The sequence below is a fragment of the Amia ocellicauda genome, chromosome 4, assembly GCF_036373705.1.
Source record: "Amia ocellicauda isolate fAmiCal2 chromosome 4, fAmiCal2.hap1, whole genome shotgun sequence".
In the NCBI taxonomy this organism is placed as follows: Eukaryota; Metazoa; Chordata; class Actinopteri; order Amiiformes; family Amiidae; genus Amia; species Amia ocellicauda.
This window is the reverse complement of record NC_089853.1, coordinates 17,661,578-17,686,384: the sequence shown is the minus strand read 5'-3', so window position 1 is coordinate 17,686,384 and position 24,807 is coordinate 17,661,578. Positions and strand designations below refer to the sequence as shown.

Here is a 24,807-nt window from a genome sequence, read left to right as displayed (position 1 = left end):
TTTCAGGCTTTATGGCCAAGTCATCAATACAATATTAAAACCAAATACAGTACAAGCACCAAAAAATGTGCTAATATATTCATAGTCATTACTGTTCACTGATGTGGGAGATATTCTTAAAGCCAATTTTGTCACGACATTTCGTTTTTGAAATGTATTAGAGCTCATGAAGAATCATTCATGCCAGCACATAAGTAGTTAAAAAAAGGCTACTTTAGTACAATGCATTCATGAGCAAAACAAAGACTTACTTACCTAATCGTATTCATCACTGCATTAGTAAGAAGCGCCATTATCGTTAGCACCGGAAAAGATAAACATTTCAATAAATCAAGACATCTGGCAACTTCTCAGTGCTGACATATGTGTGGTATATTACGGTAGTGGTTTGCTCGCGTATTGAGTCTATTTGCTAAATTACGGTAAACGTGTGGGATCCTGTGCTGTTTGCGAAACCGCAGCCCTTCACTGAGCGCCGGAGCGGAGCGGAGCGGAGGCATGCTCTGAGCCTGTGAGTACATGCACAGCTGCCAACTTCAGAAACAGCCTTTTTTCAAGTGTTTCGGTTTTAGTTGTGACAGTTTTCAAAGACGACAAAAGCAAGTAGTGCTGCTGCTGGGGAGTCGGACTGTCCGCCTTGCAGCGCCGCGGCTGGGTTACACTAGTGCTCATTTACAGTTTATTGTGCTGACTGGTAATGTAACCGGCTTTTAGTGTTTAACGTTGTATTTAAAATACAATGTATATATTTATTTATATTCCCAAAAATAACCAACGCAATGATAAGGCGTAGAAACGGGCATGTGTGTGAAACCAAACACCGCTCAAAGTTGAGATGACTACTACTCCAGTGTTTCTGGCACAGTCATTATGATTTACGGGGATTGAATTGTATCAGGAGATTATTACACTTAATCGGTCATTTATTGGCTGTTGAAAACATGAAATGATTTGGGGGAAGTTGCTGGGGTGAACTGGATCTGGATGAGCATGCATTGCAGTTCAGGCTGGGGTTGAGCGGGTTATGTGCGGAGTAAAGCGCAGGGAGTTACCAGCTACTTCTATTGGTTTGCGGCTGGATCTTGTAAGGATTACAAAGCCGCGCATACAGCGGGGGACAGTGTTGAATGTGCGGGATAGTGGTGCACAAAGCCAGCATTTCAACTTGGGCATGAATGCGTCTTTCCAGCCTTGTTGCGCGCAGTCTGTGGAAGCGAGGACATGGACTGTATGTGAAAAAAACAACTTTAAACTATTTAACCAGAGGCTAAATGTATGCAGCAGTCAAACGTTAAATGCAGAAAGAAAGTTAATGTGTGTTATTCGGTCCATGTTTTGAAAGCTAGCATACGCCATATGCGCCTTTGAGACTTCACCCGTACCGTGACCTGTGGCGCTTTTCTGAAGCCAATTTTAAATGATAAACCTGCTAGTAAATTGTGCCATGTTCTGGTATTGTTTCCCAATGATTTACCTTGACATCTCCTGCTATGCAGATATGGTAATCTGGCAATATAATTAATTTATAATTTCCTGAAGATGGCACAAAGCGTTCATTTGTCCTTTACACATTTCTGCTCATCTTCATCAGGTCTGTATAAAAATCTGCGGTGTTCAGTATAGTTGATCTGTGTGCGGTTCATCTACCATGTGCAACTTAATCTTAACTACACGTAAACTCATACAGTAGATTGTCACATTGTACATACCTTGTAAAGTACTAGATGCCATCAAAAACAAGAAAAAACAACTGACCCCGTTTTTATTTCTTATGAATCTGATTAAAATGCCAAAACAGTTGGCCTGCTACTTGGTTTCTTATCCACTTATCACTTCCAGTGAATGTTTCATTATCTAGAAATATGTATTTTGGGTTTAAGAATAAGCCTCTAATATAAGCTTCAACGCTTATAATGTCTCATTTTCCAGCTTACCCCTAGTATTAATCAATTGCTGATCTGACTAAGAAAAAAAAACACGTTTTTCTTTCATTTTTCCAATTATTTCCAAACTGCCATGCAGAGTAGTTTCCATGAACTTGTGTGGATAGATGCGTTTTGTCAGTACAAAGATATGAAAAGGACCATCTTTATCTTATAATCCTGTCCTATCATTTTCTGACAGTGTATCTCAGTTAATAATTTAAGAGCTATTTTATTTTTTCTCTTTAAATCCCATAGCAAATGAACAGAAACAGACATATCCCTGTCTCAACAGCTCTTTTAATTTAAAAGCATTAAAATGTTTGCACTTCCAGAAAACATGTTATTTTGGATAATAATTAAGTCAGCATTTTGATCGTTTGACATCGTTTAACGGGAGAACATGGTAACATCCTATTAATTGTACAATTTTGATTAACTGGCAAAAGTGATTTTTAAACATTCTGTTTATAGGACTGGATACATTCTGTAGAATAGATGCCAACTCTTCTGTTCTGCCTATTTTCAATTTTACAGGAGTAGATTTAATCTTTGTCATGTTTACCATATAATCTCTACTGCATAACATCCCCCTGTGTGTGTGTTATTTTTTAACTTACATTCTCTAAGGAATTTGGTGCCAAGTTTTTTCTTTCTCTGTGCTTTTCTGAGAACTCCCTGTGCAGTGCGTGATCGTTCTGTACAATAACCTTGAAAAGACTTGGTATGGCCATTTTTCAAACATGCCTGACTTCTGTATTATGGGGGGGTGGAAACACGCAGACAGACAAAATAATTTGATAACTTGTGCAGGTACCTGAGAGGATTGTGACTTACTTTGCAGTCATACTGACTGGTCAGTGACTGCCAGTGTTTTTGTGCACAAGGCAACCAAAAAGGAGTGCGGACTGCAGTGAGGAATGTATTAAATGCACATTATGGGATATGAGAATGCTGTAACGATGCAAACGATACATAAACAAGAGTACTTGAGCTAAAAAAAGCCAATCTTTTTTATTTTTTTCTCTCAGCTGTCTAGCTAAATTTATACCGCACCACAAGACATGAAAAGAAAACTACAGTGTATAGTAACTCAATCTGCTGAAATATCAGGGAATTAAGCTGCTGTGTGATTTTTTTGTGCTTCCAGATGCTAGTGCCTGCAACCAGAATTGAAAGGACAGGGAGCGTGGCCAAGCTGTATTACCTAGCCATGTGCAAGTGTCCTGAAAGCACCTGCCGCTCTTAATTGTTAGAAGATAAGCGCTGAAGAAAGGTCTCAACTACTCGTCTGAAGTTGTTTGGCAAAACCTGCTATGTTGTTCAGAAAAGGTTATCTTACTCTAAGCCAACTATTATTATTATCATAATCAGTAGTAGTTGTAGTTTGTGTTATGGTAATGAAAGCTGCAAGCTGCTTGAGAAATTGAAAATCACCACTTCTAATATCCTACTGAGAGATCAACACCGGCACATACTCAAGCTAATCTTGCTTCTGCCAGTCTAGGGGCGACACTGTAAAAGAAACAGAACTGAGAAATGGTGAGGATCAAAAACCACAACATTAAAAGACTCGTAAACATTCCCAACACCTGCTATCAAAAACAAACAAGCTAAGACACAGTATTTTGAATTACTTTACTTTCTGTACCCCCTCCTCTCTGTTTTTGGAGTTGAATTGTTAATCAAATCTCGTACCGAGGCAGGAGAGGAGACGTCTGCTTCTTTGTCACACTGCGAGCCCCCAGCAGTAACTACAGGTGGTGAGGTGATGGATAGGGAACTGACTAGATGCAGCTCTCGCTGTTAACAGCTCAGGTACGCAGAGATCCCTGTTGCTAGCAAGCTGAGGAAACCCAGTCCGAATTTGAGCCCAGCCTCCTTCAGCGGGTTTGTGCACTGCCCCTCGGGGGAGAACAGCTCTCGCTCATTGCATTTAATGCTGTTCTTTGACATAAATTTGCAGCAGTAAGGATATTTGTAGTCTGTAATTGACAGACCCAGTAGTTTCCAAAACAAAATGTTCTCCACATTGTTGTCCTTTCACGAAGGGTTCATTTTGTTGAAACGATCAGTCTCTAAAACAGGAAACGCAGAAGGGGTGTAGAAAGTGGACTACATTAATCGGCAAATCTTACTGTGCTTTATGCCAAGTGTGTAGATCACAGTAGTAGTCTGCTGCAGTCGTTACAGTGGGAGTTAGTAATGCACACTGAAATTGTTTTTGCATCACTCTCATATGCATTATTTATAAATTGTTTTTTTTTCCCAGAAAAGAATACCTTGGGGGCGAAACGAAGTGTGAACAGAATGGTAAAATGGTGTGAGTGCCATATCAGTCCTGAAGGCTGCCCTTTTATGTCTGTATTTTGTCTGTATTATTATTTGCTCAACATACAAACTGAGTATTTGCCTGCGCAGTGTGCGGGCTGGGCTAGTACAGTGCATGGTTTATTTTCCATGGACTCACCACTTGTTCCTGACAAATGGATCTGCATTGTTGTAGAAGTGGGCCTATCGTTTTGTGTCTCATTTTAAAAGGGATCATTGTGGTTCTTGACTGAATGACATGTGAAATTAGCACCAATGTACTGAGGGTGTTGTTTTGAGACCACTCAATCACAGGAGATCATGCTCTTGTAATTGCTAGCAGGCAGTAAGAGAATGCTCATAAGCTATTATATTTAATTGAAATTTTCTAATGTGTGTCTGGGCTGTGAGGTCTGGCTAAGATTAAGTTGTTATGGTTGAATTCTTAAAGACAGTATATTGATCCTTAGTAAACAACAGTAAAGATAGTGTCTTGACTTGGTCGCCAGACGGAATCTGCGAGCACAGATGTTTGACAAAATCCTGCAGAAAATCTTTTAAAAGTAGAATTCACACAGAATTCAATTAAATCAAATGATGCAAGAAATGAAAGAATTACTATCGGTCACACAAGAACATTAACAAAAGTAATATCCTAATCACACAATAAAACAATTAAGTAATATAATCGCAATAATGAATCCATTACAAATTCTGCCTTGTTTCCACAATTAATCTGAGTCCATAGAGGTTGTTGGTTTGACAGTTGTATTTCATTAACCATTGCATCTCGTGTTTTGAATATAGGTACAGCAGTCATATATCTCTGCCTGAAGCTTAAAATAAAACACTGTTTGTGGAATAAAATGACAATGTCAAATTGATGGGATATAGGAAGCATAGCAAAGGTGATGCCAGCAAAAAATACAAGTGATTTCTGTAAAGACAAGGATTACTTTTGCGTACCTTCTCTCAGCGCTCCACTGTTGGAAGCAGACCCTGTTGCAATCGTTGAAATCTCACTTGCAGCCTATATTTCTTATAAGAAGAACGTTAACTCCAATGTATTCATTTATGCAGATTTTTCTGCAGAATTTTGAAACATTTCCCAGAGATTCTGTCTGGCCCTAGTCCTGCCTTATTTAAGGTGGTTATGAGGATTATGGTGGTTATGAAATTAAATTTCAACAAAACATCAAGGTCTGAAGCAGGAATTCTTACAAGAAAAATAATGAATTTCTAATATTTTATTATTATTAAGAGTATTTACCAATTAGCTCTAAAATTGTAATCCAACTGCACCACCTGAAAATAAGTCATGGTACCAGCTCTTCTGTCATGACTTTTAAACAGCGTGTAAATACAAGACATTATCAGTTAAATCCAGGACAATAGCAGATAGTCACACTTCTATTACATATATAAATTTTCCATGTTTTTTGTGCTAAATTGCTTACAATTTAAAGCCACTTAATGGTAAAAAAAACTTCTGATTTTATATGACAACTGAATGGTTGCTTGATGAGAGTGATCATTACAGAACAACTAAGAGTTTGACACTGTCATGTTGCTTAAAGGGCAAATATTTTAATGTTTATTCTATTTCACACTAATGGCTCCATTGTTAAAGCCCCATTGTTTGCTATAATTTCTGTATTTTACAGTGTGTCATTATTGGTTTAAGTTGTAAACGTTCTCGGTAGTAATTTATGAAGCTGGAAAGAGTCTTAGAGAGGCTGTGTTTATGACGTCGTGAGCCCAGTGATGCACAGCGCAGGGTACCGGCTCACAAGCTAAGAGAGGAGGAAGATTTACAAGGCATTTCTCATTGTTACCATGGCGATTCCTACGCATTCCGGTGCACCTTATAGCTGGAGCTGCTTAAGGTTAATTAAGGCAAGGGCTGGTAAGATGACAATTAACCCCATCTACTTACTGATCCCCCACTGCCAGCAAAATGTGGGTAGAGACAAAGTAGAATTCATCATTCCAGATGTTATTCTCTTCCCTCTGTAGGACAACTGTGGAGATTTCTTTAAATGGCATCCATACCAAACCCTTAAAGAACGGGCATACATTCAGAAGCACTGTGGATCTGACTCAGAGGGGGCATTTTGTGCTTGATTGAGAAACCCATTCATGGCCTCATTCAGTACAGTACCTCATCCACACTTTAATTAGGACATTCGATCCCTGAGGCAAACTAGCAACTAGCATAGTTGCTAGTGTAGAACCAGCTTGGAGAAAGCTTGCAGCATTCTGACCTTCATTTTGTAAGCTTTGTACAACTAAAATAAAAATACTCATTATTGTTGTATTATGTATGTGGAGTTTGGTTTTCAATTTTTTTTTTCGCTGATGACCTTACTTTCCTTTTAAGGAAGTACTTTGTATCTCTTTACCATATGCATCCATCCTGGCAGCAACTGATAAACATGACACTAGTGACTTTTGTTTTATGTTAGATGTTTTTGCTGAGCAATAAATATTGGCCTTCTTTCAAAAATAATAAATAAATGTCAAGCCCTACTTATTTCCTTCACAAACAGACTGTGACACATGCACTCAGATGCTTGCATTCTGGGTCTTCTCTTGTGTTTGATCTTTCATCTATACTGTAGGGGGCACCGAGATGTTCCGGATTCTGTTTGTATTTGGCTATACCGCATCTCAGTGGATGCATTTGGCATAAAAAGATCTTCGTTCCACCCTCACCAAGATAAGCAGTTTCGAAAATGGATGGATGGATGGATGAAGATCTTCATTCCTGAAGCTGCTATTCTATCTCGCTCTTGCCTCCCAGCATTTCAAGAGCATTGCTTTGGGTAGTCCTTGGTGTTTGTAGGCTCTGCTTGCTGTGATCATGTATTCCAATTTAAAACAGATGGTGGCCTAGTTAATAATAATAATAATAATAATAATAATTGAAATAAAATCATGGATAAAATATCCTACAACCATCTTGCAATGTTGTCTCTTTATTATATAGGGACTGCAACTTGTGTTAGCTTCTGTACTGGATGAGCAAAATATGTTTATTAGTAGTAGTATTAGCAATAGAATTTGGTATATGGTTCAAGAATATTTCTAAGAAACCCCTATTGCTTTTGTAAAAACTGTAACATACAGGCAGATTTATGTACTTTGAATGTACTTATTATTCAAGCCAGTAGAACCATAAATAACATTATATATAAATACATGCTTGTGCCTTATTCAAACAAAGAGCTCTGGTGTGTGTTTTCCTTACGTAAATCAGTGAGCATGTACACGGTCTCTTGAGTTTGTCTTCAATGCATGACGGCTCGTGGAGTGTATGAAATGTAGTGCAGACCTGGTGGAAAAAGCCCCATAGGCGAAGCTAAACTACCTTAATAGGATTCACCAGTAAGTGCCTTGAGAGTATGTTATGTTCCTGTCTGGTGGTAGAACTGAGAGCTATGTTCTGGTGGAGCCCGAGAAGGGCCAGAGTGACTCAGGCCCTCGATTTCTCATTACTCAAGGATTGCATCAAAAGGACTGAGGAAATCTTTTTCTCTTGCATCACTACGTTTTCTTCAACTGTGTTTCGGCATTCTTTTAGTGTGAGTGTTTTGTTTTTTATTTTCTTGGACTGTGGGTGTAACGTGCTTACTTACTAATTTCAGTGATGAATGCTGGTAGATCAGGGTAATAGCCTTTCCGGTGACTGTTTAGGAGGGGTTGTTTGTTTGATATTGCTGGAGGAGTAGTAAGACCAGTAAATGCCCTGGTGTTTATGCAGTTTCGTGCAGTTTTTGTGCGGATGACTGGAGCTGCACGCAACCATCAAAGCACTGTTTACATGAAATACACACTGAGCTAGCTTGGTGTTGATGGAGGCTGTCTCATGTCTGCTTACATAACAAATGGACAGCACAAACTGCTGTAAAACAAAGTCCTCCTCGGGCCCCCAGGTGCACATGTAGTCCGCTTCACATTGGTTCATGTGAACTGCTCAGCAATAAATAAATTCCACTGAAAATTACGACACTTTGTTATATATGAACAACATTACATCACTGCATTGTTTCATATGTCGAGAATATTGATCACAAGGGACCTTTTTCAATAGAAATCAGTGAACCCGTGAAACCAGGAGACTATATCCCCTCCTCCAGCTCCCTTTTTAAAAAAATACAATCAATAAACGCAGAGCTTAGAACATTACAGATAATAATTGAATCATTTAATCCAGAACAGTAATGGCACAAGGAGCATATTTTAATTTGGGAAGGATGACCTAATCGCATTCTAAGTATGAATGGGTCTAAGAATGTATTTCTTCCGGGCAGCGCAGAATTTTCCAATCCTCGGTTGTTCTGCCATCCCAGTTTGTGGCTTGAATGGGAAGTGGTGAGAGATTGTTGCCTTGAACTTTGCAGTTATCAATGGGTAGAATTTAGAATCTGAGCCTTAATTTTTACATCGGAGCTGGTTTCTTCTTTATACCCTTTAGGGAAACAAAATGTTCACCCCCGATAGCAGCGACTGTTGTGCTCACACTGATTTTATGTAACTGTGAAAGAGACAGATTGGTTGCTGCTATTCAAATTAGTTTTTGTTTTCTCAGCGTGCCAGCCCAGCGGTTCTGTCCTAATGCTCCACTAACCTAACCTCAGTTTAAAACCTCTGTCTGTTGTGAATTGTAAGTCTTTCACTGCTGTTTCTGTGGCACAGAAAACACTGTATTCCTCTGATTATGTAAATCACCTTTTTATGTAGTGCAGTCTCTCTAAGAAGGGTTTCTTCGAAGCACCTCCCAGGCAAACGGGCAAACACATTGCAATTCAGCATCACATGCATAATATAGAGCAATTTGGACTGAGGAATTTTGAGGGGGCGAGCTGTGAGGAGGCATAATTATAATCGGGGAGGAGTACAGAAGGGGAAGCCAGACTCGACTGAAAAGTTTGGGGCTACTGAGCCTTCGTCAGATCTCCACAGTCTGAGTGTAGGGACAGACGAAGGGCGGCTCCCATCGGTGGCTTTGAACACGTCTGGTGTATATTAAAGTAGGTCAGGCTTTTTCTTTCTGTGCAGGTGGACCATAGTCTTTGAAATATCAAGAAGCCAGATGTTATCTGTAATATTGTTACTCTGCAGGGTCTCACAATACCAAAACAACCCCACACAAAAACTTGTTCTTTCTATGCTTGCATGTAAGAGGTTTGTTTTAAGTAATTAAATTCCATAATCTCTAGTTGTTCTCTTTGTGTGAAAGGACAGTCTCATTCTTTACAATTTGTTTGTAATGTCTTAGCAGTTCCACTAGTTTAGAGTTTTATATAGATAACATATATTGCCATATCACATGTAGTTCAAAGGAGTAGTGGATACTGATTAAAAAATATTGACTTGTTTGTGTTCTTATACATTTCCTGTCCTTCACTCTGTGTGATTTATGAGCCTTTTTATTTCAGCTCATGATATTCTTCACTGTCTAAGCAGAACAATAGAAAGTCCAAAAAATGTGATTACACAAAACAGTGAATTAGATAATGTGCATGTCTGCCTGCAAGACTGGTTTGCAAAATATAAGTTTCTCAATAATGAACATTGAACCCTATGTTTCTATGGCAGTAAAAATGTTTGGAATCAACACTTTATAACCAGTGCAAGGCATTTGAAATGCAATGCATGCAGTGCCAAACGGACATTTTATCGAGCTGTCTATTTCCGCCTAATCTTCATCGATTCACCATGTTTCAAGCTCAATAAAAGGTATAAGCCAGAGTTTGTAACAACACCATATTGGAAATGGTTGTCGTAGAGATACTGCAACAAACACCGTCAATTATGACTGATTTACTGAAGTTAGGAGCTCGGTCAGAGTTTTATTACTAATTCTCATCCAGTTTTTGAAGATTGCCTCAAGGCCCACTGTATGTTCAGGTCCGCTGTGTAATGTCTTCAAATGCAATGTGACATGCATTAAAATAAGCCAATTACTTGGATGCCTGAACACATTAAAGGTTAAACAAATAAATACAACATGTTAGGGTAAAAAAAGGAGAATGAAGTTCATGCTTGTTACCTCCTTGAAGTAACAGTCACTTATAATCAGTGAGAGGGATGTACTGTGTCCATCTCCAAAGGCACTACTGCGCTGGCTGGTCCTAATGGTGAAGTTTTCTGAGGCACTAATTGTGACGCATAGTGAAGTGTCGCAAGCCTGTGTATTTGTCTTTGTCTCTGCTGTTCTAAATCTCCTGTGGATTGACAATCATTGTGATTCCTATCTCCATTCCACTGCAGGTTGCTGCTTGATTGGATACAGTGTTGTAGACCACACAATCTGATTGGGGTGAGGAGTTGGTGTGGACCCCAGCCCCTGGATTCAACTCTACTCTTTTTATTTTTTTTAAGGTAAGCTCCACTTCTTCAAGTAAAGAAGGCCTGTGATTGTGGTCTGGTTTTTAGCTAGCAAAAATCTTCTCTTCTTGCAACAGCCTAAGGATTTCCCGTGTAATCATCTCTATGGATTCATGCAGTTTTTGGGAGAATATTGGGCCACTCTGACTGTTGGACTGAAGTGCAATGCCACTCTAAATAAGTACTGACCAGGATTAGAGGATGTCCCTGGATCTGAAACAATGTTGGACTTTTGTAATTGACCAAGTAATCCTCAAAAATATTGAATTAAAATAGATACTAGTGCTGTTGAGGAGGGTGTGAGAAGCAACCAGGTGAAAATGTTCTCTGGACACGTGAGGCCCCACTGGCTGTTCCAGTCCCTGCAAGTTCAGGATGTTCAAGCTGTCCCATCAGCATCAGAGCCTCCAATGGGTGGGATATATGGTTGCTAAATAGGGAAAGGCTTTGACCATGCATATCGGAGATGCTGTATCTCATGAGTGGCTCTTCTAGGCTTTCTCTCAGAAATATTAGCTCCAGAATCATGTTTCAGGGTCTAAGTGGCTCAAATTGTAAAGGGTTTTAACAGTGAAACTTAGGTTTCCAGCTGTCACTGCCAAATATTGAGGGGTATAAAATACATGTCATTGACTTTCCAGCACTTTAAAGTAGTTTATAACTAAACTTTTCCTGTTATTCCAATTCTTTTTGTTGCATATTCAACAGATGTAGGTAGTGGCAATCACAAAAGCCCTGTTGAAACTTACCTTTCACTCCCACTTTGTAGCATTCAAAATACAATATGAAAAAGGAACATGTAGTACTCCTGAGAGAGATAAGTAACAGAATGCAGATGGGATAAAGCACTCTTTTATTTCTTTATCCATTGCCATTTGTGTGGATTGAAGCCTGATGTAACAGAGTGTAAGAAGTTGTTCAAGGCTAATACATTTTTTACAAAATGTTGGAAATCAAAAGCCCTGTGGTGCATTGTGGTTGGCACACAGTTTTAGACACGATGTTTCGTTTCTGATCGTAAAAGAAATCGAGAATGGTTTCACATTTGCACATAAGAAATGCATGCATTAATTTTGTGGGGATATGCATGCCTCATTAATATATTTTAACCTTTTAATTGCATTTTCAATTAGATCTAATCAAACACATTGTATAAATATGAATCGTTTTTTCCTTGAAATGACATGGATAACATTTCTGTAGGCTGTTTTAAAAATGATTAATCGGTTGCATGTTGAGTGGTGCACTGTGAAACAACATTACAGAAGCAATCATACAAACCTGAAGATGTTTTTTGAGTGCAAACACAGTATTCCACAAGATTACATCACTTCAGCCTACAGCTCCAGCCTAATGAATCGGATTGTTTTACAGCCAGCTTTTGGCAGTGTTTGAAAAGATTGTACTTTTTAGGAGTGGTATACAGTATAGGACAACATACAAATATGATAACAGGATCTCTGAACCCAGAAAACACAAGAAGATTATTAATTTAAAAATGAAATTAAATGCATTTATTGCTTTCTATTTATTTTTGTGATGGCAAAATACCCAAATAAGGTTCTCAGCTGAAGAAATGTAGTGTGTGAGGAAATGGTCCATTGGTCAAGTGAATAATATATGGTTACACTGCTTTATTACTAGGACGTTTAATGCAGCACATACAGTTCTGCAATATTAGCTGTTAATTTCTTTCCGGTTGTCTCCGGTATTATTGCACTATTTCCCTGATTTTAGAGCAGTCTGATTCCTGACCTTTTTCTAGCTGTTCAGAGCATGTCACCTTTCTAAGTTGTAATGTTCTCTTTTAGGACCACTGCTGAGATTTCTTTTCACTACAGTAGCTGGCTCAATTTGGGCATATTTGCGAGACACTTTTGAGATCCTCTGCTGTATAATTAGATGTTTTTTTTCTTATGTAAGGTTTTCCTGTCTTTCTTTTAAAACCAGTTCCCCTTAATTTCTCAATGTTTAAAGCCAGCATGAACTTTATAAAATGGGACCTACATCGGGATTTTGTTTGCCCAGGAGGAAAACTGTAGAAAGGACTTCAGGTCAAGTTGAGGAAAACATGCTTTGTGAAGTAGGGACATCGAGGCATATCGTTGTTCTCCACCAACTCCTTTACTCTTCAAAGCAGTTTGTTGTACCCTACTCAGAGTATACGTTATATCAGGATTGCTTTTGAAATATATATTTTTAGACTTTATCATATGGTCTGTTAATGTAGTGTGCTGGCAGTCCCTAGTATGGGTATGACAGACTGTGTGGTGAGCATCATGTGACAGTGCTATGTAGTAAACAGACCACATCCAGGTGTCTGACTGCCTTCCTCAAGTACTCCCCATAGATTTGAACTTTTCCTGTTTGGTGGCAGAGGTGAATTGCCGCAATTAGTGACAGTTAATTCCTTTCTGACATAGATTGTGACCTCGGAATTTTAAATTGCATTCATATGCAGTCTGCAATTAATCATGGTTTCATATTCCACTTCACAACATAACTGTCACCATTACATTTTATTGCACTTGGAGTTCTAATTTTTTTTTTATTTGAATTAAGTGATTGTGAATGAAGTGCTCATAATAACTGCTATGGGAAAACCCAAACAGTCGTTCAAAGCTGGCACAACTTACCAATTGTGTACCTGTGCTTTTCTGTACTGTTTCAAACAGTAATTTGAGTCATCCTCATTACCTCGATATTTCCTTTCTTGTTGGATGTCTGATTATGCATGTCCTGTGGGGCTCTCTTGAAGTTATCTTTAAATTGCCATTCTGCTTGGCTGTTCCAGCAATGCATAAACTGCTCCTCAGAACTGATGGCAAAGATGTATTTTGGCAGGGAAGCAAATGAACAGTGCACAATGCTCAGAGCCCCAGCGGAAAAAAAGTTTTTCCTACACACTGAAATGCTTCACCTCCTCATTTCATAATGTTAAACCCTACGAAACCTTTTGAAGGGGCCATTTTCAACTAAACGATTTTCAGATCGTTACAGCAGAGAAGCTGAGCCGGTCAGAACAGTCACATTGATGTGAAACAAAGGAAACATCTGTGTTAAATATGTAGTTGTTTAGGTGGTGTTGCAAGGAACACAAGTGCTTTACTGGTGTTGCAAAAATGCATGTTCTCTAAATGATTATATAAAGGAGCTTGTTTCCCCATTGAACAGTTAAAGAAATATTGAAATTACTTGCACAAAATTAATTAACCATCCAGTTATTTTTTGATAAAGTGTTTGATAGAGATTTACTTACATTGAAGGCCTGCCTCTTTAGTTTACACATTTATAAAATAATACATTTTATTGATGCCTGAAGTTTAGAGAATATGTCTGCGTTGGTAGAATTATTAGGGATATGTTTAACAGTATTATCAGTACTTTTGATTCCTGATTATATAAATATATTTCTCAGGTTTCATTTACAAATTCTCTACTATTTAAGATTATAACAAGATTAATTGATCTTGTTTTGCATTATGCAAATAATCACTAAATCACAGATAACTAATGCACGGCATTCCCTTTAACTTATTGTGATGCACATTGTCTGTACATTTGTTATGCAAATCTGAACATTTTGCTTTTAAAAAAGATTTTTAGTAATTACCATTTGTGTTTGATGTTTTCCCAAGACCATTGAATATATCCAGTAAAAGCTTTATTTTATTCTTATCCTTTTTTGTTAAGTAAGTCACATAATTGTATGCAGTTGTAACCAAATAATATACTATGCTCAGTAGTGATGCTTTTTCTGAATTAGTTTCAGTTTATTCCATCTAATAAACAGATGTTTTGGTAAGGGAAAAACAATTCAATGACGTTAACCTGTCAATGTAATCCACTGTGTTTTAATGGCGTTCACCTGAAGAGTTGAATACTGTCATTAAGTAATTACATAATTGTGGCTTAATTAAGTGGAATTTGTTTTTCTGTTGAATTGTGATGTGGATTAGTAGAGTTAATCTGCAGGAAGAGCAAAGTGTGATTTCATAGAAATGTTTTAATTCTAGATACACAATTACTAAGATCATCCTAAAGGCTCCCGAATCGTAGTGCAGGTACGAGTCGACTTGTTTCATATCCCTCAGCCTGGCAGCTCTGTACACTTCAGATAAGATGGAGAAGCGAGAACTGTATTTACTTCGGCAATAGAGATTCCCCATTGTTCACTAGATTAGGTCTTATCTCCACTCTTGGAAATTGAATGCTATTATGTGATTCCTATGCAGTCTGAGCTCCTTAGCCCTTTATGTAGTGAAGAGAAATTGAACAATTTGATCCCTTTTGATGAGGCAGGCAGGTAGCGTACAGTCTTGTAGAAGACCAGTGGTGTTAATATGCCTATGAGTATGACTTTATACATATTTGGGGTGGTACCATACTCTCATTAAATATCCAGTCCGTCGAAGAAAAATGAACCATAAGCCACATTTTTGGTGCCGGTCTGGTTGTAAATCTAGAGAAACAGATCTGCCACGCGAGGTGAAGTCCTCATGACAGTGTATGTGTTTGCACCTTGATTTTTTGTTGATGGTCATATTAGTGTGGCGATTCATTCATTTCCCCCAGTGTTGCAGTGCCTACTGGTTTGGTGCTCATCAGGAAAGGGCTGTGCTTGACTAGCTTTAAGGATGCCCTTCGACAGGGTGTCCACGTAAAGTGTGGGGAAATGCGCTGCTCTATGCAAATAAAACCAGCGCTTCCCCCCAAGGGGTGTTATTGCTAATGGGCTGTCATTTATTTCACATGCTGTAGAATGTTTCGCAAGGTTGACAGTCTCCCCACTAGATAAGATAACCGGCTCATTCTCTCTGGGCTCTGAATTGGGAAGCTTTGGCAAAGGATTTATCACACTGGTACAATGAAATGAGATTCAGTATGAAATAAATTCAACAATGAGAAACTGGCTAATACAAATTGAATAGTTTAACAGATGATGGGGGAGGGGGATGAAGTTTGAAGAATAATCCTAGTACATTGAGTGAAATAATGCCCATTTAGCAGCACAAAAAGCATGCACACTATAATAATCTATTTCTTCCGTCTTGTATAGAGCACAGTGTTCTGTAGATGGATTAACAAGAGGCTGCGCTTGCACCTGCTCATGAGAGACCAGAAATTAAACATCACATTGACGGTAAAGCATCAGGTTGCCAGAGCAGAATGCTGTTAATGTGAATGTCAATATTATACATATGTATTTGTGTGAGTTGTGTAACAGGGGGTGGGGTGAGGCAGAGATGGTAAGCATTGGCAGGTTTGTAAAAGAAAATGAGTTCAGGCAAATAAAAGAAAAGATTGCTAAGTATTTTAAAGGCGTTTGTGTGTCAAGGCATTTGACATTTGCTGTTTAACCAAAATCCCTTTCGTATTCCTCAGTTTTATGGATAAATCTGTGAAGTGCTGTAGGGATCCTAATCTTCCAGGATTTGTTCTTTCTGAACATGCTGCTCTTTTACATGAACGTTTATTCCTTCCAAATACACTGCTCTTTTCCCTGACCATTTACCTGCCTCATGACCCCATTTTTCCACTCATTCATTTCTCAAGTGTTTTTTCTAAAACCAGACTGTCTGATAGGGTTTAGATGAGTGAAATCTGGGTGGGCTGCAAATTGAATGAAGTCTGCCCTGTTTTTAGTTTTTTTTTTTTTGCAGCTAGTTGAGATTTTAATTATTTCAAATGTATTTTAATTAAGGTAGCCTGCATTTGACATGACCTGATATGATTAGAATCAAGTGTTTGTTTCTTATTGTTCAGCTGCATCCAAAATGGATTCATACTTCCTTTAAACTATGGTCCCTTATGACAATGGACAGTTCAGAACATCATAAGTATATTTCAATATATAGATATGAAACCCCTGTGTCATCTTTATAATACTGATGTACTAAACTGTACTTGTTTTTCATAAGGGTTTAAAATCATCCAAACATACCTCTTGAATTAATCCTCATTGACACCATGCAGTGTGCGTGTTGGATTGGCAGTGCTGGAATCCTCGTGCGTTTGTGTGTGGTGGCGTCTGCAGACTCCCCAGTTGTGTGCCGAGACGTCACAAATTGGCGAGGGTTTCATCCTGCTCTTCTACTGTGCAGTGTCCCTCCTGGCTCAGTGCCTAGTCATGGTGGGCTGGGCTCTGCGCTTGAAGCACCACGGCCTGTTTCTGCAGCAGTGCCTTCCTGCTTCACTATTTCTCTTCCAGCGACTGTTCCCCTTCCATGCTTCATAACAGTCATCAGATAAAAATCGAACTGCAGTCCTGTGACCTAGTTTACAGTGTTTTTTTTTTTTACGATGATTATTTTTAGTTTATTAAAAAAAAAAAAATACAAGCCCGGGAAACACTGTCTTCCTGACTTTGCCCTCGTTCCCAGTAACTGTAACACACAAGATCAGTGCAACTGGTAACCAGAAGGGTTTCAAACTCAGATGTAAGTGGTTTGTCTTGGGGCAAGATTGTTAGTGTTTTCTGTCTGTCGATTACCAAGAAATCATAGTTGGGAAGATGAAATCTGCAGCATAACAAGAATTTTATAACAAACATTTCCTCTAGTCATTTAAACCTCTAATCTTTCCCTTCCCTTAATTTTTTTTTTTTTACAACTTGTTACTGAAATCTAGTGGTCTTAAAGATAGTGGAGATTCATGTGCAGTTTGAGTTTAGCATTGTACAACTGTCTACTGTTAACCATGGGTTAGTTTTTGCACTAATGGGACAAATATATTGGACAGCCACTGACTTCCAGTCCTAAAAGATGTATGGTACTGAGCACCAAATGTACTTTACTGACCGCTGTTATAGTAACTAATACTTTTCTTCTGATTAGTATGGTGTGTGTCAGTGTAGATTTGTTTCTTGAGTCTTTTGGCAAGAGATATAAATAAGAACATAAGAAAGTTTACAAACGAGAGGAGGCCATTCGACCCATCGTGCTCATTTGGTGTCCATTAATAACTAAGTGATCCAAGGATCCTATCCAGTCTATTTTTAAATGTTCCCAAATTTTCAGCATCTACCACATTGTTGGGGAGTTTGTTCCAGATTGTGACGACTCTCTGTGTAAAGAAGTGTCTCCTGTTTTCGGTTTTGTATGCCTTGAAGCCCAATTTCCATTTGTGTCCCCGGGTGCGTGTGTCCCTGCTGATCTGGAAAAGCTCCTCTGATTTGATGTGGTCGATGCCTTTCATGATTTTGAAGACTTGGATCAAGTCCCCATGTAGTCTCCTCTGTTCCAGGGTGAAAAGGTTCAGTTCCCCAGTCTCTCAGTAGGACATTCCCTTCAGACCTGGAATAAGTCTGGTTGCTCTCCTCTGAACTGCCTCTAGAGCAGCGATATCTTTCTTGAAGTGTGGAGCCCAGAACTGTCCACAGTATCCAGATGAGCTCTAACTAGTGCATTGTACAGTCTGAACATTACTGCCCTTGTTTTAAATTCTATCCTTTTGACAATATACCCTAACATCCTGTTTGCCTGTTTTATTGCTTCCCCACACTGTTTGGATGGAGAAAGTGAGGAGTCCACATAGACTCCTAGGTCTTTCTCATGCGTTACTTCATCTAGTTCTATTCCTCCCATAGTGTAATTATAGTGGACATTTTTGTTACCTGCATGCATTACCTTGCACTTGTCCACATTGAATTTCATCTGCCAGGTGTCAGCCCACAACTGAATATTATCTAAGTCCCTTTGAATAGCCTGTGCTGCCGAGATTGTATCTGCTGAGCCACCTATTTTAGTATCATCTGCAAATTTGACAAGTTTGCTAACTATCCCAGAGTCCAGATCATTAATATAGATTAGAAAAAGCGAAGGCCCTCGTACTGATCCCTGTGGAACTCCACTAACAACCTCACTCCAGTTAGAAGTGACTCCTCTAATCGACACCCTGTTTCCTATACATCAACCAGTTCATAATCCATCTACTTACATTACCCTGAATGCCTACAGCTTCCAATTTGAGGATCAGTCTTTGGTGTGGAACCTTATCAAAAGCTTTCTGAAAATCTAAGTATATCATATCATATGCTTTCACGTGATCTACAGCTGCAGTTGCATGTTCACAAAATTTTAATAAATTAATAAGACACAATCTGCCTCGTCTCCAAGAATATGGTTTTCATTAAGATGCTCCTCTATTTTCTGTCTAATCATTTTTTCCAACATTTTACAAGTGATGCAGGTGAGACTGATTTGGTCTGTAATTTCCTGGCTCAGTTTGGTCCCCTTTCTTGTGGATTGGTATGAAATTTGCTGTCTTCCAGTCAGTTGGTATATCCCCTGTGTCAGAGAGAAATTAGTCTGTCCTACCTGTTGCACATTTTTGTATGTCATGATTTGTTGATGGACAATGCGAGTCAGATCAAATAAAGCAAGTTACTTCACATGCTAATGAAATTCTTGTTGTATTATGTTCAAGAGAACAGGAACAAGCCTAACATGTTGGCTTCTATCTGGGTAAATCATGATCGACTACTACTTCTCCCCAACCAACCCCTTGTGCTTGTATACCATCCTTGGCCTTTGGCAAATCAGGGAAAAAACAGCCTAATTTGTACAGACTTGTTTATCTTCCTGGCCTTTTCCTGACAGTGGAAGTTGTTTGGCTCAAGAACAGAACTGGAGAGCCAAGCACAAATGCTGCGTTTCTGAAGATTGTTGAAATTAGAAAGGGGCTACGGTGAAGTGCTGCTTGGAGATGAAGGGCCGACTGAAGTGCTTTTTCAGGCTGAATACGAATAAAACGCACATAACAGCTCCACAACAGCTTGCAAGTGCTGCTCTGCTGACACTGCAAGACAATGAGTTTCAGTTATCACTCCCTCAATCAGAGTCAATTTCAGATGATTATTACAAGAGCATTGAACAGACTGAATCAGACATCGCCTTTTCAGCTTGTGACTGAAATATAGACTGTACAATTTAGGCTTATTTATCCAAAGCCCAGTGTTTTTTTCTGGCTGCAGTTTTGTCATGCCTTGCAAGGACTGCAGGTCAATATATTTCAGCTCCCAGTCAAGGCAGGCTATAGGCAGTCAAGCTAAATATAATTGAGTAAGACTCCATAACCTGACAAGCAAGCAGATCTGCAGAGAAAAAAAAACAAACAAAAAAATCATTTCCATATTGTTGCCATTATTGACATATAATTATGTTTTAGATTGCATGTACCTCATAGATATGTTCTCAGTTACATTCACTTTATCTAAAACATGGACCTATTCACTCAAAGGAGCAGTGAAGTGCTGAAAGCAGTGAAGGGCAAGCTTGTATATTTTGTGTGCCAGTTTAATACGGCCGAGAGTTTTCGGTGGGAATTACATATTTCAGAGTGCTTAGCGATTACTTACAGGAAGGATGTTTAATTTGAGTAGATGATGAAAGACAGGTTTGTAGCAGAGGAAGCCAAGTTGTGAAACAAAATGAATCGCTATAAAAAAACTAAACAAAAGAATCTCAGACAAAAAACTTATTTTTGTCTTTTATTGTTGTGATCATTTCAATTATTCAAACGTTTCCCCTGGTAAGCACCTCTTTTACCTGATGCTGTTTGTCTGTGTGTTTTGAGTGTTCTTACCGTTAAAATGGTCCTGGTAAAGTAGATTCACAATAAGCCTTTGATTTTGGTTACCAAAAAAATAAATTGAGTTGTAAGTAACTGAATCCTTAATGCACTAACATTGTATCTTGTACTAGAAAATCTACACATATTTGCTCTTTGGACATGCTCAGAATTCCTCCACTTAACAGATAGAGTAGGAGAAGGATTAGACTGCACCTTGTTGGCTAAGACAACTGGTTGGATAAACATGACATGAGGCTACATTTCCGAAGAGGTCAAAACCCATTGGCATGCATTTGACTTATTTCTGTGGAATAGGACTACCTCTTTCCTTTCATTTCACATAGGAAAATGATTTTACAGAATGAGAACACTTCAAGCTACCTTTTACTAATATAATATTCAACTGTGGTCTCCTGTCCGGGGTTTTAATAGGCGTCTTTGATCTGTGACTAAAGCACATGTTAAATTTGACAAATTAAACCAATACATGTTTCAGTTTTCAGTAACTGGGATTTAGAATGAAAATCACGAAACCCAGTCGCTCTCCAACACCAGGGCTGGAGAGCAGTGCTATACAACAATTGCTTCCTGAATTGGACATGTTTACATTGAGTTTTAATTTGATCTAGTTTAAATCAAAATATAAACTTCACCATATGTGCAGCAATCAAATCAAATAACTTCTAAATTGAATTCCAAAGTAATTGGTTTTTCTACTGTCTTTACTAGTTTTTCAGCTATTGTCTGTCTGCTGGAGTTTGCTTGTGATAAGTATCGCTCAGCAAGAGGTCAGCGCTGTCAGACACAGTAGGCCTACGAGGCTGTGATTTCATGGTAATGGCTACAAATAGCCAAGTCCTTAAAAACAAAGTATCATGTTACTGAAGGCAGTGTTCTGTTTCATCAATCATACAACAGGATTATCCATAGGCTGAGTATTGTTTTTTGTATGAGGTGAGAGGGGGTTATAGCCTTTTTAGAGCTTCTTTGGAGTGGTACCCAAACTGACAATGCAGATGTTAGGTTCAGTTTTGAGGTCTAGAAAACGGTCTTTTCATTAAATTGTGTGAGGTTCTTTTGGCAAGATGATAATTATGGTGATGATAATTACATTATTAATTGGCAATGCCTGATCAGCCCTTTATTAAAAGTGATTTATAGAGACTAGGGGCAAAATCGTGTATCAACTGCTGTTGCAGCTCAGTCATTAACAACAGCATGGTTTTATCAAAGAAAGGAGAACAAGGAGGTTAAACAGCTTCTGGAGGGAAAACCACAGCTAGACCGAAGCAGAGCCAGGGCTTCAAATTAACTTTTTTGCTTAACACTGCCTAGACTTATCAAAAGCACTGCATGGTCTCTCCTAGTGAACAAGATCATGAGTTTTAAGCTCAGCAGAAGAATCTGTCATATTGGCTATGTTATGTATGTTTACATTGTTCTAGTCTCGGATAAGAATCCTCCTGGGTATTATATCTGTGCTTCAAGGCCATATCATCAAACCAAATGATCCAGTCTCCCTCAGAAGAGTGAGATTGCGTAAACAAATGGAAACATAAGTATGTTGATTAGAACGCCAACTGTAAAGGAATGAAAATCCGCAATAGGGCTGTTGCTACTCTAACCCAATGGGCTTGTCAAGGTCAATGAGAAGACAGTTTGCTCTGTTCCTCAAATATTATTGAAATGTGGGACCTGTGATGCTGACAGATCTGCAGTGGTTTGAGAAGGGTGTGTACAGGTGAATCTGCATTCAGTTTAGGGCAATGAAACATGACTTTGTTAAAAGTGAAGTACATTCCTAAAATTCTGACTGACATTTGGGGTTAAGTAACTCGCACACAAACACACACAAAATGCTTTCCCCACTTGCCATGTAATGAGTGTTATTTAAATTAATGAATAGATCATATTCCTCATGCACAGACCCTTAATATAAGCATGTTTTCATTTGACTGGGGTGTGTTTAGGCCTCATTATAAGTCTCTGTGGGGGCTTGTAGCACGATATGAATAAACCCTGAATCCTGGGCCTTGTTTCTTAGACAACCATGACTGATTAATCCTCTGTTTTTCCAGTGCATGTAATACTAGTGTGTTTTCCATATTGGGAGCAAGGCCAGGAGTTTTAGCTCCAATTCTTCATGTGTGCTAGTCCAGGCTTCTGAAGTGTACAATGGCTTAAACATCTAGATATTTGAAGGACTTGCTTTTTATTAAATCTATGTAGGAACAAAATAATCATATTCCCCGGTGTAGTAATTGCATTTGTGAAAATTAAGATTTAAAGACGTTTAGTAATAGTCTAGATCGGTTTTGCCCATCACTCTTTTGATTACATCTCTTTCCTCTTTTAGAGAATTGATATTCATTGTCATTTTAAAGCAGTGATTCTCAACCTTTTAAGCTTAAGGCAAACCTACATAACCTCAGATGTCTGAGTGGCACACCAACCCCTCCTGCCCCCCCCATGCCTGCACACTCTTCTCATTTATAAACATGAAAATTAAACTTCCTCTTCAGTATGAAACCTGAGCTTGTCTTAATGCACAGAGCCATGCGATTCTGGCAGGAATCTGATTTAGTGATAATACATGAGAAATGTTTTGTTCATTATTATTTTTGTTTTTCATCTTGTTTTTCCTAATATTCAGTATACTTGTTGAAAATCACTGAGTTAAGGGTTTGTTTCTCTCTCTCATTTAAAAGTTGAATGGAGTTTGTGGTAATGTACCTTTACAATTCTGTCACTGAACAAAAAGATCAGCTGCCTTAGGGACATATTTAATAAGCTTTTAAGACCCTGAATGAATCAGGGATAGATTTGATTTGTGCTTTTGCAGCACAAAGGAGTCACTCTGGCTCGCAACAAGATATACACTTCCAATCGTGTTCCAGAGGATCTTGAGGTAGGTGTCTCGGGCAGTGACAGGAGATTTATTACTGCTTTGAAACTATTTGACCTTCATTGGTGGAAATAGAAATACAGTACCAGGTCAGTTTCCCTTCCTACAGCGTTCCTCATTTCAGAATCTCATGAAAGGTACATTCTGTTTCAGGTTGTCAGTAGTGCCTTTAAACTAGATGCAGAATACTAGTTAGAAAACTATTCTACTCCTCACTAAGAACCATTATGTGGTTTCAGTCTTACTGATATACTGTAGCCAGTAGGATGCCTTTTAAGTGTTGGAAATGAAACATTTTACAGCAGGACTTGAAAGAGTGATATAAATATCTGTGAGGTTTATAAAGAGTTGGGGAATTAATTTAAAAATGTTTATTGACTTTTCTACGCAAGCTCTACATCAAACACTAAAACTGAAATCTAAAACATTTTTCTTTGGAACAAAGTGGGAAAGAAAATTAGATCTTTGCAAGTGTTTTTTCGCAACAGTGACAGCATTGCATTCTATCTCTGATTCTGATTAGTCGTGATTAATCTTAATTAATTCCAAATCATGTACCAAATGAGGTAAATGATTCAACAAATGTATTAATGTAAGCAGTTTGATTTTTACCCTGCTCTACTGTATTAGTTAATATATTGATTTACATGTTTTAAGAAACAATTCTATGGATATTTATTGTTAAACCTTGGAGTAGTGTAACTGTATGGGAGGAACTGAAATCCACAAAGCTCGTTTTAAAAGTCTGTACACAGCCTGCAAACTACAAAGCCAGCCCTGAATGCAACTGCTCAGTGAAGTCAGCAGAATCATTGGTCTATAAAGTCCATGTATATAAAGATATAGTTTTTTGTTTTATTTTGTTTTTAGATGTATTTTTATTAGATTTTTTTATTAGATTATTCATGTGAACATAATTGTGAAATTCAGATACGTGCAGAAATAAAAAATATTGAGGTCTTTCAGATGAAAACAGAACTCTAGCAAAAAGGTTTCTGACCTAAGAATATTAGAGTTCAGCAGAAGGGAAACTTTAAAAACCCTCCGAAAGAAAAGCCTTGCCGAGTCTATGAGGTCTGTCACTTTGAAAATGTGCCAGGCTTTCACTCCCTGCCTGAAGTGAAAAACAGTGTTCCTAATTTCATCTGTGTCGGAAAGTACTTGGTTTCCTGTTTGTCTTGATGATCAGGTAGATGTTTTAGTCGGAGGAAAAATATCTTGTTTTTCAATTCACTTCCTCGAGTTCTGTTGTGGCTCTGTTGGTGTCTTAAAATCCTAATTTCAAAACTTTCCATGATCTGTTGTTTGTATTTGAATCCCACAGCCCTATGGGACATGCTTATGCAAAGGCACTATATAAAGTATGGATTATTACTAAAGATAGTGCTTATAAATTGCACTTATAACTTGGCATATCTGTTTCTCTTCATTTATTGTTGTCAATCCTCAGAATAACAGTGTCGTAGTAGTTTAATAGGAATTCTGAGATTTCTTTATACACCACATGTGCGTTGGAGCTTAGTGGTGTGTTATGAATGCATCGTGCTAAAACATTTCCGAATGCCTGCCTTGGCATGTGTTGGAAAGCACCATATAGTGTTTACATTAACATTGTGCGCTGTTATGGCCATGGCATTCATTGAATCCTGTAAATGTATATTTCTCACAGGGGACAGTTAGACTCTTAAGTAGTGTGAATGTAAA

The 24,807-nt window shown here is 38.4% G+C and overlaps 1 protein-coding gene across 5 annotated transcripts in view; it reads left to right on the top strand.

The window, feature by feature from the left end:
* Positions 1 to 391: 391 nt before the first annotated feature.
* The window catches only part of LOC136747873 (tumor protein p53-inducible protein 11), a 63,342-nt gene continuing 38,926 nt past the window's right edge, over positions 392 to 24,807 (top strand). For 2 of the 5 annotated variants that reach the window (XM_066701148.1, XM_066701151.1), the window contains exons 1-2: positions 392 to 511; positions 10,509 to 10,619. Coding sequence is in view for 1 of the 5 variants with exons in the window: in XM_066701147.1 (XP_066557244.1) it covers positions 1,176 to 1,228; positions 10,509 to 10,619 (164 nt within the window). In the remaining 4 variants the exon portion in view is untranslated. Of the gene's footprint in view, positions 512 to 580; positions 695 to 1,111; positions 1,229 to 10,508; positions 10,620 to 24,807 lie in introns of those variants that run through there. The other 3 variants (XM_066701150.1, XM_066701147.1, XM_066701152.1) reach the window with 3 other exon arrangements.